General features: G+C 41.6%; 2 protein-coding genes across 2 annotated transcripts; one reads left to right on the top strand and one right to left on the bottom strand.

Annotated features, from left to right (window-relative positions):
- Positions 1-8294: 8294 nt before the first annotated feature.
- LOC311024804 (fucolectin-1) lies at positions 8295-12034 on the bottom strand. Its single transcript, XM_084027386.1, has 6 exons — positions 11977-12034; positions 11827-11894; positions 11030-11315; positions 10118-10272; positions 9701-9983; positions 8295-9150 (listed from the first exon to the last, which is right to left on the bottom strand). The coding sequence occupies exons 2-6, from the start codon at positions 11888-11890 to the stop codon at positions 9000-9002; spliced, it is 939 nt and encodes a 312-aa protein (XP_083883512.1). The 5' UTR covers positions 11891-11894; positions 11977-12034; the 3' UTR covers positions 8295-8999.
- A 2107-nt stretch (positions 12035-14141) lies between these two features.
- Positions 14142-18105, top strand: LOC311024230 (uncharacterized protein). Its single transcript, XM_084026548.1, has 6 exons — positions 14142-14228; positions 14491-14555; positions 15056-15341; positions 16160-16314; positions 16872-17151; positions 17739-18105. Exons 2-6 carry the CDS (start codon positions 14492-14494, stop codon positions 17887-17889), a joined length of 936 nt encoding a protein of 311 aa, XP_083882674.1. The 5' UTR covers positions 14142-14228; position 14491; the 3' UTR covers positions 17890-18105.
- Positions 18106-19345: the final 1240 nt, after the last annotated feature.

The raw sequence follows: 19345 nt of genomic DNA, 5'->3' as shown, positions 1-19345 counted from the left end.
TCACCATGCAAGTTTTCGAATGATATTGCGCAGCCGCAAACGCCTAGACGCCGAAGTCTCGCGATACTCTACGTTTAAGGGTTGTGGGAAATGTAGGCAGATCGCGTATTGTCATTTCAGACAGCGATAAAAGAAAAACAGATTTATGTAGATTTAGAATTCGATTTTTTTTTATTTCAAACATGTCAAAATTAATACAGAAAGTGTCATACAGAAAACAAAATATTACACAACTAGAAAGCATAGATTTATATGATATATGAATAATAATTATTTTATTTTTTTACATGTCCTAAAAGGAGTGGGAAGAAGTATACACTTATTGTATTAATGTGTTAATCGTTTACTTTACTGTTGCAGCGGATAAAGGTGGAGTTAATCGTATTTATTGTATATTGATGGGTAGGTTATTCTTTAACAATATCATTTAAATTATTTATTGGGTGATATATTTTTTGTATTCAATCCAATCCACTTTATTTATATAGCACCATTTTGACAAACACAAGGTTTTCCAAAGTGCTGCACAACAAGATAAAACACAATAATAACACAATAGAAGCACAATAAAAAGATGAAGTACACAATAGAACAATTGAAAGTAATAAAATAAAATGTATTGTATGTATTGATAATCTAAAGCCGCAAAGTTGCCTGACTTGAACCTCCAGCTGTGAAATAAATGTAGTGGAGTAAAAAGTACAGTTCCTTCTGAAATGTAGTAAAGTGGAAGCGTTAAGTAGCATAGAAATACTCAAGTAAAGTATGTGAGAAAATGTACTTAGTTACTTCCCACCACTGTTGTTAATTTTATCCTTTACTATTTATTTCTAATCATACATGCCTCGTTTGTTAACAGAAATTGATATTTTCGCCTTATTAAACATGTAATTACAGTTTCCATAGGGCTTAGCGGAGGTTCTCGCTCTCACAATTTAAAGCTTAATTAAAATTACGAGTAAAACACCTACGAAAAATCCATACAGAAATTTCCTTCATAATAAAACCGCTTAATGGCCGAATGTTTTAATGTGTATTTCAACTGTTTCATTTACAGACAATGTTTAACAGCGACCCAGTCAGACCGTAATGTTAATCATGTTCATTCAGCCATGTGTCTATAATTCATAAATGCACACAGAAATTCATAAATGCACAAAAAAGATTTACAAATGTATTTGGGGATTTGTATATACATGTGACTCAAAACACAAATACATTTTCAATGCACACACAAATATGTTTCATTTCATATGTAAGTAAAAAATATTCACATATAAAAAACAAGATTCATAAACATATTTCCAATGCACACACAAATCTAAAAAAAAATCACAAATACATGAATGTTAAAGTATTTGCAATCTTCATCAAATACGCATTTGGGGCTTGTTACATTCATATATGAACTGTTGGACCTGTATTTACAAAGTGCTTTTAATTTGTAAACCTCCCTGCATTTGTGTGTGAAACTTTTGAGACTCCCCTTACGTGACTCTGATCCACAAATGCGTTTTTTCTAAGAGGAGGTTGTCTGTAGCCAATCAGATGTCTCCCTCCTTTACAGCCAATCACGTGAGTGTCTCCCCCAAAAGTCTAAAACACAACTCCGCCCGCACCGGTTCATCTTCCCCAGAATGAGGGAATAAATTACTTCCATAAAATGCTTCTTTATAAAAGAAAAATAGATATTTATATAACTGTACACCTAATCTATACAGCATAAAGACAGGGAGCACAGGAAGAAGGGAAATTATCTCCAGAAATAAGGTCGATTCTGGCTCTAGCACCCATATCCCTCCAACGCAACGCACTCACGTGATTGGCTGTAAAGGAGGGAGACATCTGATTGGCTACAGACAACCTCCTCTTAGAAAAAATGCATTTGTGGATCAGAGTCACGTCAGGGGAGTCTCAAAAGTTTCACACACAAATGCAGGGAGGTTTACAAATTAAAAGCACTTTGTAAATACAGGTCCAACAGTTCATATATGAATGTAACAAGCCCCAAATGCGTATTTGATGAAGATTGCAAATACTTTAACATTCATGTATTTGTGATTTTTTTTTTGATTTGTGTGTGCATTGGAAATATGTTTATGAATCTTGTTTTTTATATGTGAATATTTTTTACTTACATATGAAATGAAACAGTAGTGGGTAGCACTCTCGCCTCACAGCAAGAGGGTCCTGGGTTCGATTCCCGGGTCAACCCAGGTTCCTTCTGTGTGGAGTTTGCATGTTCTCCCCGTGTAAGCGTGGGTTCTCTCCGGGTTCTCCGGCTTCCTCCCACAGTCCAAAGACATGCAGGTTGGGGCTAGGTTAATTGGTGACTCTAAATTGCCCGTAGGTGTGAATGTGAGTGTGAATGGTTGTCTGTCTCTACATGTCGGCCCTGTGATAGACTGGCGTCCTGTCCAGGGTGTACCCTGCCTTCGCCCAATGATAGCTGGGATCGGCTCCAGCCCCCCCGCGACCCTAAAAATACAGGATAAGCGGTAGACAATGGATGGATGGATGGATGAAATTAAACATATTTGTGTGTGCATTGAAAATGTATTTGTGTTTTGAGTCACATGTATATACAAATCCCCAAATACATTTGTAAATCTTTTTTGTGCATTTATGAATTTCTGTGTGCATTTATGAATTATGAGACTGTTCTAGCTCCATATGTGTCCATATAAACGTTTCCATCCATGTCAATCATCGTCATGTGCACAAATCAAACTCATTGTCAGTGCTTCTCCAGTTTTATTTTCTATTTAGACCTATTCTAATAATAGTAATAGTAGTACATTTTATTTCTGGGTGCCTTTCAAGACACTCAAAGACACCTTATATGTACACAGAAGAATAAAAACACTAGTGGAAGAACAAGTATGTACTAAATTCTCTTTTGTTTTCACTCGTGTTTGTCTTTTCAGCATCAATATTATCTTCCTGTGAATACAAAGTACACATGTTGTCTAATCAGGCCACATTTTTACGATCCGTCTGGTAGCAAATCAGCTTTAATATTCTCTAATATTACTGCTTTGTCTGTGTGTTTATCTGACCAGGAAGTACAAACAGATTTATTCAGGTATTAAACCGTCAGCAGCAAGTACACGTGGCCCGTGGCAATACTTTTGGTTATTCTGTCTGTATGTATATATATATATATAAATATATACAAATACAAAGCTTTGACAGACAAAATCTAAGAAGCTAAATAAAATAAAATAAAAAACATGAAAAGTAGATGGGATTGCCAAGTTGCCTGAGCAGCATCGCCGCTTGTTGTTGTGGAAGGCACTAGAACCAGTGGACCAGGCCGAATCTCGGCTACAATACAACAACTACAATAAGGCAAGGGGAAAACAGAGGCAGATCTGGTCCAGAAGGAAGGGAGAGCTGGGCTCGAGGAGTTGCGTGCAAGCCAGATGGTGGGAAAGAGGCAGTGGGTGGCGTGGACTAAATGGGAATAGGCAGTGGACATGGTCTGAGCTGTGGAAGGCAGAACTTTTCTGCATCAAATATCTCATCCAGTCCGTGTACAACGTTCTGCCCAGCCCATTTGAGATCTTCCTTTGGGGAATCACCATCATGTCGTTGTGCCAAGGAAGAGGAACTCTGGAGCACATCCTCAGCGCTTGTCCTAAAGCACTGGGGGATGGTCGTTACTGTTGGCGTCAAGACCAAGTGCTGAAGACAATCGCTGAGTCCATCTCTTGCCCTCGACCAAAGTAAGTGTCTACTACCATCTAGACAAAATATCAGATTTGTGAGAGCAGGACAACATCTAACAGCACACGACTGGCAAATGAAGGTGGACCTGGAAACCCAACTCCAATTCCCTAAAGACATTGTGGAGACCGCCCTCAGACTAGACATTGTTCTGGTCTCTGAAACATCTAAACAAGTGGTCATGTTGCAGCTTACGACACCCTGGGAAGATCAAATCCAGGAGGCCTACGAAAGGAAGAGGGAGACGTATGCAGAGCTGGTGGAGGAGTGCTGCAGACGGCTGGGTCGCCTGGGCGAGGGTGTCTGAAGTTGAAAGACCGAAAACACCTGATAACCCCAGGTACTAAAACTGATGATGTGTCCAAATTAATCTTAAGATGTATTCCACTATTAAAGTTATTGAACCTTGATCTGCTTAACAGCAGAAATTAGCCTTATCTACACAAAAGGACAAAGCCAAATTAATCTGTGGTAAAATATTAATAAACAATAGCATGCGCATTGATAAGATGTGCATATAAATATGCCTGTGTGGTCCAAATCAAATCATATTCAGCAACAAGACATAGGCAACGGATCTTCATCTTCTTCTGAGTTTTTTTTTTCTGAGTCCAGGTATGTGGTTGTAGTTGAGTTACGATGCTTTTATCCTACTGAGAACTGACAGTTAAGGTTAAATACATGGAGTTTCTGATTTTGCCATCATGTTATCTATCTTATTACAGTTAATCCATTTGTATGCAGGTTGTTCTCGAAGTTAGATATCCACACAATGTTGTATGTTTGGGACAGGCTGCATCCTCTAATTCTGAAAAGTGAAGCCAAAGCTGGAGCGCTTTAAAACTGCATTCTTGCTGCTGGCCACCAGGGGGCGACTCCTCTCTGGTTGTATAGAAGTCTATGAGAAAATGGTCCTACTTCTCTCTTGATGTTATCTCAGTAAACATTGTAAATATGAGTTTATGGTCTCAATCTCTAGTTTCAAGTCTTCTTCAATCCAGCATGATGTTCATATAGTACATTATGGTCCATTTTGAGTCCACCAGACCAGAAAGTTGGGGATGCTTTAGGGGGCGGGGCTACCTGCTGATTGACAGGTCGCTACCACGCTACCAATGCTAGTTAGCTACTAAGATGACTTTAACACTTAGCTGTAAAGTTGAACCTTGAATTATGATGCTAACTTTGTGAGCAGCCAATTCAAGATGGGGACTGCCAAACAACGCCATGATGACTACAGTCTACTTCTTATGTACAGTCTGGGATGAATTTCACACAGCATTAATGATGGCAATGTTTATTCTTTCAGTGTAATTCTCATATTGATTATTTTTTTGTCTCAACCAGAACAATGAGACACAGTTCAGTTCTGTCTTTGCTGCTCCTTCTGGAGACGTGTTCAGCTTACACCTATCGTAAGTATGACCTGTACAGAAGTATGTCAGACACAATAAACAACAAGTTGAGTGTCATCTGCATATCTGTAGTAGGAAAAGCCTTGTGAGTGAATGACAGAGCCAAGTGACTAGCTGTCAAGAAAAAAAGAGGAGGCCACCCAAGACTGAACCCTGAGGGACACCTGTCGTGAAGCTACGTGGTTCAGACACAGATGCTCAAGTGTTTGAGAAACAAATAGGAGAAGAGGAACATATTTCTTTTTGTTAGCTAGATTTGGTAATTTACAAAAATGTTTTCATCAATATCTTTATATGTAATTCAACTGTATTATCCTTCACAGCCAATGTTGCCTTGCGAGGAAAAGCGACCCAGTCAGACCGTATTGTGTACCCATTTGGAGCCGCCGACAGCGCTATTGATGGAAATCGTGAATCTAACTTCATGGCCGGATCCTGCACCAGCACCACTGAACAGACCAACCCCTGGTGGAGGGTGGACCTGCTGGAGTCTTACATCATCACCAGCATCTCCATCACCAACAGAGGAGACTGCTGTGCGGAAAGGTTCAACCCGGCACTGATTCTCATCGGCAACTCGATACAAGACTACGGAGATCAATATGCCTCGTGAGTGAATGTAACATAACGACTTTGTAAAAACAGGGTTCCCCTCAGGAAGTAGTTTAGCAGACGTAATCCACGCAAATTCTAAATAGATGGCAACCTTCTGAAGAGTGAAGCCGACACTAGTTAGCTACTAAGATGACTTTAACACTTAGCTGTAAAGTTGACCTTGAATTATGAAGCTAACTTTGTTAGCAGCTTCACACCACAGTTGACACTTAAAATGTCGTAGTCTACAAACCACTGGGTGACGTCGCCATGACTACGACCACTTCTTATTCACAGTCTATGACAAGGCAGCTCATCTATTTATCTGTAAATACCTAATTACCTGTAAATGCAGGTCCATTTACTCTCTCTCTCTCTCTCTCTCTCTCTCTCTCTCTCTCTATCTCTCTCTCTCTCTCGTGATCTGTTAGCCAGTAGACGATTAAATGATTAAACATGAAATACGACCTCTTCTCATTTTACAGCAGGTTAAGTGTTGCTATTATTTCTTGCTTCATATTTAAAGTGAAGTGCTGCAGTTATGAAACAAATGAATGCATTGCTCTCTCTCTCTCTCTCTCTCTCTCTCTCTCTCTCTCTCTCTCTCTCTCTCTCTCTCTCTCTCTCTCTCTCTCTCTCTCCAGATTTCCTTCCATCCCAGCAGGCCAGACTCGTAATATTACTTTCACATGGCAATTTTTTGAGGGCCGTTATGTGACTGTGCTCCTACCTGGTTTAAAAAGAATCCTCACCCTCTGTGAAGTGGAGGTCTACGGGTACCGGGCCCCAACTGGTGAGAACCGAATATGTCACTCAAGTCAGACAGAACGAGCCTCATCTCTGCAGCTTTGCAATGCTCTACTTATTTGAGTCAAATGTATCTGACATGTAATAGACTCACCAGCCAGCTGGTGTATCGTGACTATGAATAAACATCTTAAATATTTCCATAACTTCTCCATATTTCATTGCAGTTTACTTTTGCGAATGGAAAGAACAACAATGTACAAATAGTTGTAAATTCCAGTATCAAGACATATTCAGGGGCCGGTTTATTCTGGAGAGCATCCAGGAAACCTGATTATCGTCTGAGACATTTTTTTAAAACGTGTCCTCTCATGCAGCACTGAACCTGGCAATCGGAGGAAAAGCCACACAGTCGTCCACCAACTCTACAGGCCTGGCGTACAACGCCATTGATGGGAACCGCGCCACTGACTTGAACCAGGCTTCCTGTTCTCACACGAAACAAGAGTTTATCCCCTGGTGGCGTCTGGACCTCGGCAGAACCTACAGAGTGACTTCACTCAACATAACCAACTACATAGATCCAAACTTTCGACTCAGTAGAGCTGAGATCCGAGTCGGAGATTCTCTTGAAAACAATGGCAACGACAATCCAAGGTGCGTTTTACGTCCAGTAACTAAACGAATGTAACAAGATGTTTGTGAATATTAGATATCTGTCATTTGGTTTGATTGAAACAAATTTTAATATCTTAAAGGTTGAGTAGGTGATTCGATTCAGAAACCCTTTCTGTTATATAACTTGAAATCCTCGTAACATACCGATAGCAATGACTAAATGAAATGCTCTAACATAAAAAAAACTACTTTTTAAAATGTTGTCTGTGGCCATGGCAGGACTGTAAAAACCCCGTCCAATCAAAAAAGTCGGGCTGGAGAAAACAATTGGACATCCTGCCTGTCTGTCAATGCTTACTTCCTGATTGCACTCTGTCGAACGCATTCTGGGGGCGGGGCTTTGAACAGAGGTCTGAACAAAGGGACTTTTTCAGTTTTATCACAGAGACAGAGATGTTTATCAAATTATTTTTCAGTGTATCTATTTATCAACTGATTATTTGATGAGTGAGCAAACTTATTTGTACTTCCTCTCTAGGTGCTACAAGATCTCCCTCATCCCTCCAGGTGTCACTAAGAATATCGTATGTGTTTCTCGTGGGATAATCGGTCGCTACGTCAACATCAACATCCCCTTGCGCAGTACCCTGAGCCTGTGTGAGGTGGAGGTCTTTGGTTCCAGACTGGATTAGGTCTGAGGGAGTCTCACTCACCGGATGTGCAGTATCAGCCTGCCATTGGCCACATATTTGTCCTCCATCGCTGCATCCTCTGCCGACCGCCGTCCAACATGCTTCTAATTGGTTTAAAGAAATGCAAAGCAAGCGGAGGTTCAAGGCGCTTAACAGTCACATGTTAGACTGCGGATGTTCAGATGCATTGAAATAAGAAAAACAAAATGTCCTGAAAGAAAAAATGACCAGGACCTTTTCCTTCAACCCTAAAACTGAGAAGTTTAGATTTACAGTATGTGGTCTGTGCCATTCACCGACACTTCCGTTAAAAAATATTCTCTAAATTACAATGAATTTGACTTGCAAAAAAAGCACTTGTTCACTTGTAAACTTAGAGTCCGAAAATGAATCTGCAGCAATATTCCTAATTAAAGTTACATGTTTCACCTAAAAAAAATCCATACATAAAATTCTTTCATATTCAAACGGCTTAATGGCCGAATGTTTTAATGTGTATTTCAACTGTTTCATTTACAGACAATGTCTAAGAATGACTCGGTCAAACCGTTATGTTAATCATGTTCATTCAGCCATGTGTTCATATAAATGTTTCCATCCATGTCAATCATCGTCATGTGCACAAATCAAACTCATTGTCAGTGCTTCTCCAGTTTTATTTTCTATTTAGACTTATTCTAATAATATTAATAGTACATTTTATTTCTGGGTGCCTTTCAGGACAATAAAGGACACCTTATATGTACACAGAAGAATAAAAACACTAATGGAAGAACAAGTATGTATTAAATTCTCTTTTGTTTTCACACGTGTTTGTCTTTTCAGCATCAATATTATCTTCCTGTGAATACAAAGTACACATGTTGTCTAATCAGGCCACGTTTTTACGATCCGTCTGGCAGCAAATCAGCTTTAATATTCTCTAATATTACTGCTTTGTCTGTGTGTTTATCTGACCAGGAAGTACAAACAGATTTATTCAGGTATTGACCCGTCAGCAGCAAGTACACGTGGTACATTTTCAAAACCAAAAGGAAAACCCATAAAAAATGCATGTTGACATTCAACTCATGTTGTGATGTAAACCTGAAAATATATGTCTATTATAGTCCTATTATTTACTTCACATGCATAAATAAAAGGGTGTTTTTCATTATTATATATTATTATATCACACACACATACACTTGGGGCCTCCTCGGACCTAATCCAGTCTGGAGCCGTACACCTCCACCTCGCACAGCGTCAGGTACTCGCTCCTCCCGGGGATGACCACGTTGACGTAGCGGCCGTCCATCCCGCCACACTGGAAGCCGCTGGTGAAACCTCCGGGGATGCTGGAGATCACAGCACACCTGGCAGAAGAAAGGATTGAACACATTTAAATCATCATTTAAATGAAGTATAAGTGACTGTGTGAGGAAGCACCGACTCCATCAATGTTAATTAAGAAACACCAACTTTGGAGTATATTAAAGCCACAACCTGTAAGTTTGAGAGCAGCCCAACAGCAGCCCCTTTTATGAGGTGATGAGTAGGCGGGTGCTCAGATTTGATTGGTTGAAGGACGTGTGATGAAAATGACAGCTGATTCAGATGAAACACTGAATGAACATCTGCTTGATTTGCTTTGAATAGATAGAATCCACGATTACACTCTGAAGAAGTGAGAGTGCGCCCAATCAGGAAGTAAGCATTGACAGACAGGCAGGCCATCCAATCATTTTCTCCCGACCCGACTGTTTTGATTGGGCGGAGGTTTTTACAGTCCTGCCACGGCCACAGATGACATTTTTAAAAATGTTTAAATGTTTAATGTTGACTAATATAATAGAAAGTGTTTCTGAATAGAATCATCTACTCAACCTTCAATAACCAGCTGTTAGTCTTGGCCGTAAAGTTTACCTGGGATTGTCGTTGCCGTTGTTATCAAGAGAATCTCCGATGCGGATCTCGGCTCCGTTGAGTCGGTGTGGCAACGAATCCACAACGTTGGTGACGTTGACAGAAAACACTTTGTGGGTTTTGCCCAGGTCCAGTCGCCACCAGGGGTTAAAGTCGGCGTTCGTGTGAGTGCAGGAACCCTGCCCCCAGAGGGCGTTGCGGTTCCCGTCGATGGCGTTGTTTGCGACGCCTACCGTGTACAGCGACGACTGCGTGGCTTTTCCTCGGATCGCCAAGTTTTCTCCTGAAAAACATTGGCGAAAAATCAGCACCGATAATTCATTTTTTATCGAGGCTCCCTGGACCACAAAAGAAACAGAGATGCGACTTTGCAAAGAAGAGATCCATCAGTAGCAGGAAGTGAAGTTCGGTTCTCACCATTTGGGGCCCGGTACCCGTGGACCTCCACTTCACAGAGGGTGAGGACTCTACTCAAACCAGGTAGAACCACAGTCACATGACGGCCCTCCACAAGCCTGGTCATAGTAATTTTGAGAGTCCTGCCTGCTGGGATGTGAGGAACTACAGCAGCCCTAAAAGAGAGAGAGAGAGGGAGGGAGAGAGAGAGAGAGAGAGAGAGGGGAGGGAGAGAGAGAAACACGATTAAAAGGGGAAAAGTGCATCCATTTGTTTCATAACTGCAGAACTTCACTTTAAATATGAAGCAAGAAATAATAGCAACACTTAACCTGCTGGAAAAAGAGAAGAGGCCGTATTTCATGTTTAATCATTTAGTCGCCTTCTGGCTAACAGATCACAAGATGAGCTGCCTCGGGATCTGGGTGGATCACGTCTGCTCAACACTATCAAGTCCAGAACCTCCCAAACGGCTGCTCGTCCCCTGAAGCGTCTCACACCCGACTCACAAACCTCACGGACTTTGATGTTCCTGCCCTTTAATCTTCACCGTAGCTTCCAGGTTCCATTACTCCTCAACATCAGTCACCGCTGATCCTGATCAGGACTCATCGTGGACTGTGGGAGGAAGCCGGAGAACCTGGAGAGAACATGCAAACTCCGCACAGAAGGAATCCAGACCCGGACTCGAACCCCAGTAACCACCACACAGTGCGAACTAGGGCACAGTGCTAACCACAAACAAACAAAACGTGATAGGTCGCCCCCTGATGGCCGGTAGAGAGAATGCAAGTTAAAGGCACATCAGCTTCGGCTTCACTTTTCAGAACCAGAGGTTGCTGCCTAGTCAGGATTGCACAGATTCCGTCTGCTTAACAATTTTCCTGAGGGGAAACCCTGTTGTTACGAAGTTCCTACGTTACGTTCACTCACACCGGGTTTGCGGCTCCGTTGTCTCGTAACGAGTTTCCGATGTGAATCTCTGCCCCGTCGAGTCGTTCTGCACAGCAGTCTCCTCGGTTGGTGATGGAGACGGAGGTGACGATGTAGGACCCCAGCAGGTCCACCCTCCACCAGGGGTTGGTCTGTTTAGTGGTGCTGGTGCAGGATCCGGCCATGTAGTTGGATTCAGTGTTCCCGTCGATAGCGTTGGAGGCGAATCCGTACAAGTCCGCAAGACGCTCTGACTGCGTCGCTTTTCCACGCAAGGCCACGTTCTCTGTGAACGGCACAGTTGGAATACACGTTAAAATATTTGATAGGAAACCTGTTGGAAATTACCGAACCTGCTATTGCCTTTTCTCTTTTTGTTTGGCCACTTGGGGGCAGCAGAAACATTGGATCTCGAGAGGCTTGAACAAAGGGTCTTTTTCGGTTCAGCAATGCGTTCAAAGTCAAAATCTCTGTGGTTTTTCCAAATGGCCTACTTTGCCTTTAAAGGAAAACATTGTGGTCGGGCTAAAAATAAGTATGGAAACAACGTAACATGAAACATCACCAACGTAACTTTAAAGTAACTCGACCAGACCTTGTGACAGGAACGTCGGTCTCCTGATTGGAGGATTGAGAATGCTGCTTTTTTGTTTTTCTGCTCACAATTAGTTACAAATCGCTGTCATTAATACACCATGAGCTGGGAGATTTTTATTTTCCAGCGTCAATCACAACATCTTTCTGCACCGTGAAGCAACAACGAGTAAAACTATAAATATGTGTCTGATCGTACTTACGATAGTTCCGAGCCGAGCTCGTCCCCAGAAGGAGCAGAAAGAGCAGAACTGAGCCGTGTTTCATTGTTCTGGTCGAGACAAAACAGACAAAACAATCGAATCACACGAACACACTCGTCATTAATTCTGTATGAAAGTCATCCGACAAACGGCGTCTGTTTGATACCCAGAAGAAGACAAAGAGCCGTCGTTGGTGAAAATCCGATCTGATTTGGACCACACAGCTGATTTGTTGGCACATCTTATCACTGAACATGATGTAGTTTATTAATGATTCACCACAGATGACTTGTTTGTCCTCGTGTGTTGATCAGTAACTTTTCATGATGTTGAAGTATTAAACAAACTTGAGCTTCACTAATTGATGCAGAATACAACATTTGCATAGTTAACGTTAAAGAGATCCTATTAGGATTTTCTTCTTCTTTTCTTTATTGTGTTTATAGTTTGTTGTTGTTGTAAAATGTCTCCAGAGAGTCCAAAGTCCAGGTACAAAGTGAGTCACTCTCCCCTACAGACGCCTCCATTCAAACCTTTTCTTCCGTAAAAGTGATGATGTCACCAAGTATCTTATACGTCAGTGTCACGTACAGTTCGGGGCTCCAGAGTGCGACCATTTTGGTCAACCAAAAAACCTGTGAGGTGCAATAAAACAAAAACATTTTCTCCACAAGTATAAATACCACATTCTAAGCCAATCAGAGGCAGAGTAGGGGCGGGCCCTCGTCTCTGATTAGCTCTGGTATTATTCTTTGCTGAATGTTGGTGGTAAAAGTGTTGTGGACCGGGCAGTCGTCGCTTTAAGAACCGGTTGTTTGAGCCGGTTCGCCGTGGGGGTTAACAAAAAAACGTATATCTTTATCTTTCAACGCACCAGTGTGACCGATGTAAAAAGTTATCAGCAGTTTGACATAACTCGGGGTCTTGTGCGGCTAACCCAGTTAAACCAGCTAATGTGCTCAAGCTAACATCAGCTGGTGCTCTGACAAATTTTATGGGTAAAAGTCCAGAATTAACCTCGCAGTGTTCATAGATGGAGAGGTTCAAGTGAGAGTTGCATTGTTTTTGTGTTTTCAGAGGGGAAAACAGAGAAGTTGTGAAATGTTGAAATGCTGACTCCTTTAAGTGAGAGTGACATTAAATAGAGAAGTTTGGGCGGATGGGAAAATTGCACAAAAAAATGTGATTGTGCGACTCAGCATCTTCAGCGTTAACAGATGCTGTTGTTCCGAGAGAGAAACGGCTGACAGCGGCTGTTTCTCCACCAACTGGGTTAAGCAGCACCAAAAAACGTCTTATTGGGCATCAATTATTAATAAACAGACCGGTATCTCAGCTGAACTCACATCCCATAATCCTCTGCTGTCATCACTCGCCACCCACGCTGTAGTGAGTTCTCTATGTTATAAGTCTACCCTCTATCGTGGACTCAAAGGAAGCATTATAGACCATCATGCATTGCTCTGAAGAAAGAAATACTCTATAGTCCTCTACGTAGTCCTCTATATAGTCCTCTACACAGTCCTCTACATAGTCCTCTTTATAGTCCTCTACAAAGTCCTCTTTATAGTCCTCTACAAAGCCCTCTATATAGTCCTCTATGTAGTCCTCTATATAGTCCTCTACACAGTCCTCTACATAGTCCTCTTTATAGTCCTCTACAAAGTCCTCTTTATAGTCCTCTACAAAGCCCTCTATATAGTCCTCTACGTAGTCCTCTATATAGTCCTCTACACAGTCCTCTACATAGTCCTCTTTATAGTCCTCTACAAAGTCCTCTATATAGTCCTCTACACAGTCCTCTACATAGTCCTCTTTATAGTCCTCTACAAAGTCCTCTTTATAGTCCTCTACAAAGCCCTCTATATAGTCCTCTACGTAGTCCTCTATATAGTCCTCTACACAGTCCTCTACATAGTCCTCTTTATAGTCCTCTACAAAGTCATCTACATAGTCCTCTACATAGTCCTCTACATAGTCCTCTACGTAGTACGTAGTCCTCTACATGGTCCCCTACGTGGTCCAGGGCCAGACAGGGACTTGGGAGTGAACATTTTTGTTTTTTTAATACAGTTTAATACTGTATAAAGTAGCATAACATGGGAATAATCACAATGCATCAATCAAAGCGACTATTCTCTAACTAATGTTATCATATCTGTGTGTATCTTTGTGTATCTTCTTGACCTGTACTTGATTCCCGAGTAGAGGGAAGTGAAACCACGAGCATCATGGGATTAAACCAGGGAGATGTTATTGGATACGTGGCACATGATTTGATTCCTGACGGCTGATTGGATGAGAGTCGACCGAGACGTCAATAAAAAATCAAGTTTTTCGGCGGTTTGGAAGGTTTTTCTGTTCCTCATCGACTCGTCACACAAGCCGCCTTTTTCCTCCAGGTAAAACTTTCTGTTTGTATCAGATCGATTTCTGAGTAACCTGCTCTCATAAACCTGTACATATATATATATATATATATATATATATATATATATGGCTTTCTGCAGAATAGGGAATTAAATTACTATGTATTTGCACTCTTTGCTACTCTGCGTTACGACTGCTGCACCACAGTTTCCCTCTGTATGAATCCTGTTCCATCTAATCGAACATGTTGTTGTTTTATTTTAAACACCATCTATAAATGATTTTCTCAACCAGAATGATGAAGCTCAGTGTTTTCCTCCTTCTGCTGCTCCTCCAGGAGACAAGCTCAGCCAAGTATGGTGAGTAAAACCTGAGCCTTTCTATATATATAGTATATATGCTAACAAAGTGGTAGCGACCTGTCAATCAGCAGGTAAGCCCCGCCCCCTAAAGCATCCCCTGCTTTCTGGTTATTTGGACTCTAAATTAACCATAATGTACTAAATGAACATCATGCTGGATTGAAGAAGACTTGAAACTAGAGATTGAGACCATAAACTCATGTTTACAATGTTTACTGAGATAATACATCAAGAGAGAAGTAGGACCATTTTCTCATAGACTTCTATACAACCAGAGAGGAGTCGCCCCCTGGTGGCCAGCAGAGAGAAAGAAAGTTTCAGGCACTTCAGCATGGGCTTCACTTTTTCTTTCTTATTCAGGACCTGAATAAGAATCTTGATTCTCCTGGTATTTTACTTTGGTTTGAAGTTACACCTCGTGTAAAGTAAGTGTATATGATGTTTAATGATCAAACACAGCCTGTATCGTCGGTGTGACTCACTCTCTGTGCTCACAGAAAACGTGGCCCTGCGGGGGAAGGCAACCCAGAAGAATCGCTACGACCACGCGTTCGGCTCCGCCTACTGCGCAATCGATGGGAACCGTGGAAATGTCTTCATGCACGGATCGTGCACCCACAGTAAAGATGTGTCACACCCCTGGTGGAAGGTGGACCTGCTGGAGACCTACATCATCGACTCCATCTCCATCACCAACAGAGGAGACTGCTGTGCAGATCGACTGGACGGGGCTGAGATTCACATCGGCAACTCTAATGAAGACGACAGAGATTCAAACCCACTGTAAGAAAATATCCGGCAAAAATACCCTTTTTTTGTGAAAGGTTGGCTCAACATCTTGCATTGTTTTCACCCCCGCCGTGTTCAATGCTCGTAGGAACTCGCTGGAGAGTGGTTCAAGTCTGGGTTGTCTGGATCCCTCTGTGTGTGTTGTAATCCGAGTTTTCAAACTCTCTTTGTTGGCAAAAAAAAGCGAGTATCTTTAAATGGTTTTTTTTTTTTTAAATACTCTTTTGAACAATTAAGTATCAGTGTAGTTTATATTTCCTTGAACGGGGGCAGCTGTGGCCCAGAGGTAGAGCGAGTCGTCCTCCAATCAGAAGATTGGTGGTTCGAATCCCGGCTCCTCCAGTCTGCACGCCGAAGTGTCCTTGGGCAAGATACTGAACCCCCGATTGCCCCCGATGCTGCGCCATTGGTGTATGAATGAGTTAGATCCTGATGTGCGGGCGGCCATCAATGTATGAATGTGTGTGTGAACGGGTAAATGTGACTGAATGTAGTGTGAAGCGCCTTGAGTAGCGAGTTAGCTAGAAAAGCACTATAAATGCAGGTCCATTTACCATATGAATGCTAGAATTCAATTCAATTCATCTCTCTCTCTCTCTCTCGTGGTCTGTTAGCCAGTAGGCGACTAAACGATAAAACATGAAATATGACCTCTTCTCTTTTTCCAGCAGGTTAAGTGTTGCTATTATTTCTTGCTTTATTTAAAGTGAAGTTCTGCAGTTATGAAACAAATGGATGCACTTTTCCCCTTTTAAGTGTTAATATCTCTCTCTCTCTCTCTCTCTCTCTCTCTCTCTCTCTCTCTCTCTCAGGGCTGCAACGATCCAGAGAATTGCTTTGGGTAAAACCTACACTCACACGTTCACCAGTCGTGTGGAGGGCCGTTATGTGACTGTGGTTCTACCGGGTTCAAGTAGAATCCTCACACTCTGCGAAGTGGAGGTCTACGGGTACCGGGCCCCAACGGGTGAGAATCAGAGCAAACATTCGGTCTTAGCCGAACCAACTGCTATGACAACAAGTGAAAGCTACCGCGAGCATCTTAGCCCAACTGCCCGATCAATAAAAACCCATGTAAGATGACAATTTAGCCTCATGTAAATAAAATCATCAACATCATCACCCTAAGGACCTTAACGAGGCGTTGTCACACGTTGGGATGATTCATTAGACTAATAAATGCGTACATTCATGGGAAGTTAGCTAGCATAGATGCCGATTGGTCGCATCGTATTAAACAAAATTGTGAGTTTATAAATTCACAAATTTATAGACTCCCCCCCTCTACAGTGGCCCTGATACGCCGTCGTACACGTGGGTCTGATATTTGCAATTATAAAGCAAATAACGCCCCTTTCTCAAATTGGGCCTTTAATAAAGGCTGAATGTTTGTCCCAGTCTGCCGCTGGTCATGTGATTAAAGTAAAATTGCAAGAAAATACAAATGTGTGAATAAAAAAAAAACAAAATATGATTGCTATGCTATGATTTGCTGTAAAGTTGTTGCAACGCTCTTTTTTGCAGGCGAGAATCTGGCGTTGTACGGAAAAGCCTCGCAGTCGTCACTGTACATGTTCGGCGCTGCGTACAACGCCATCGACGGGAACCCTAGCCCCAAGTGGGAGGACGGCTCCTGCACTCACACCAACAACAACGTTGGCCCCTGGTGGCGACTGGACCTGGGCAAAACACACAAAGTGTTTTCCGTTAAGATAACCAACCGAGAGGACGAGCACGACCGGCTCAACGGAGCCGAGATCCTCATCGGAGATTCGCTCGTAAACTTCGGCAACAACAACACCAGGTAGCTCGCAAACGTGATTTTTTTGGTTTGTATTGGTATTATTTTTGTATTTCAACACATTAGCTTTTTAACATTTATAGCCACACAAGCTGACAGACAGAAATATGTTGACGTTAAAGGTTGAGTAGGTCATTTGAAAAGAAACACAGAGATTTTCACTTTAAACGCATCACAAAACTGCAAAAGCCCCGCCCCCTTCACTCAAACCTCTGTTCAAAGCCCCGCCCCCAGAACGCCAAACGTGTGCTCGAGATCAGCAGTGAACAATAAGGAAGTAAGAATCGACAGACAGGAAGCTGTCCAATCACTTTCTCCAGCCCGACTCTTTTGATTGGACGGGGTTTTTACAGTCATGCCACGAGCACAGATGACATTTTTTTTTTATGTTTTACGTCAGAGTATTTCATTTAGTTATTGCTATCGGTATGTTTTTTTGTCGTGTATGAATTGTGGCATGAAGTGTTCGTCTTTGCATCGACAATTGTGTGTGAAATATTTGCTTTGCTTTTCGCTGATTTACGGCTTTGATTCCTTTTTTGTGGACTCTCAGACCGACCCCGTCATTTTTTCCCGATTCCTTCCTCCAGATGCGCTGTGATCACAAGCATCCCATCAAGTGGCGTCGGCGAGTTCCAGTGCAACGGGTTGGACGGTCGCTACGTCAACGTCTTCATCCCGGGAAGAGAGGAGTTCCTGAGTCTCTGCGAGGTGGAGGTGTACGGCTCTCGTCTGGATTAGGGCGCGAAAAAAAGTTCACAATCAACGACTGTAATCAAAAATCGGTTTCTTTTGTGGGATTTTTTTTTTTTTGGGCACGACTAAATATGACGTTAAATCTCTACTGCTGTTCTTGTCTTTTTAATACCAAACTTGTTGTTGTACTGTCACGCTTCCTGCTGCACGATTAAAATGTTTATCATCAAATTAAATAATTAAAAAAAAATGCTTATTATTGATCTGCATTTAAAGTTCTATCAGCCACAACCAGGTGATGCATGTAGCTGTACTTGTGGAGGCACTTAAAGCATAACTGTGCTATTATATTTGTAATTGAAGATATCAAATATACAGATTTGAGTTTCCCCCAAGTTGTGCTGAATTTTACAAATTCCATTCAGCTTTTTTTTTAAACATATTTAATATTATTGGAAAGTGAAAGCTTTCCAAGAGACAGGAAATGCAGGTGAGCCGGGCTGGAATTTAATATTTGCCAGATAAATTAGCAGAATTTCTTCCATAGTCTTTAGACATTTTATATCTGCAGTACACATTTGAGCCACATGAGAGAGCCTGAATGCTTCTTATTGTAGCTTAGGTCCACTGAAAGGCTAGTGAATTCTGATTTTACGGACGAGGAAAAACCTGCTAACGCCACCTAAATAAATCACAGATGAGAGGAAATGAAAAGACAAGAGTTTTGATTCATCAAAATGCGTCTCTTCTAAATGACCAACTTACCTGTTAAATATAAAAGGTGATGCAGAAACAGTCAGGAATGTTCATTTACGCACAGATTCACAACTAACATGCTTTTCCTACTAGGATGTGGTGAAATGTCTGCTGTGAAAGGAAAGAAGGAAAAATATAATAACAATCTTGATTTGTAGTTCCAAACAAACATATATTTAGGGCAAAAAAAAGCAATTCTGCTGATGGCAAATCTTTTTATTTTTTAAAATACAGACAAAATAGACAAATATTATAAAAGACATCTGAAACAAGTACTGCAACAGGAAATAACTATTTAATGCGTTTTGGGTAAGTGCGACGGAAGCCCCGCCCCTTACAAACCTCAAACTGATGTTCCTTCATTTAATTCTGGCGACCAATCGATGAATTCAGCTCCACCGAGGCGTTTTGTACCGGAATTATTTAGACCCGTTTCAATTTCATCCACAAAAAAAAAATAATTTAAGCTGACGGAGCATTTTTTAGACCATTGAATATTTGATAATTTGTTTGTTTCTCATACGAGTCGTTCAGTTTTGGAGAAATACACTTATGCGCTTTCTTTTTTCCAAAAGTGAGGCGAGTAGATCAATACCACGCATGTATCCGTTTAATGTGAAGCTATGGCCAGCGAGCGGCTAGCATAGCTTAGCATAAAGACTGGGAACAAGGGGAAACAGCTAGCATAGCTGTCAATGGTTCATTAAATAACAGGATATTTCTCATTTGTCTAATTTGAAAAGCT

The sequence above is a fragment of the Eutrigla gurnardus genome (genome assembly GCF_963514095.1).
Source record: "Eutrigla gurnardus genome assembly, chromosome: 14".
Taxonomy (NCBI): domain Eukaryota; kingdom Metazoa; phylum Chordata; class Actinopteri; order Perciformes; family Triglidae; genus Eutrigla; species Eutrigla gurnardus.
The sequence above is the reverse complement of the archived record's forward strand: the minus strand, read 5'-3'. Positions and strand labels throughout refer to the sequence as shown.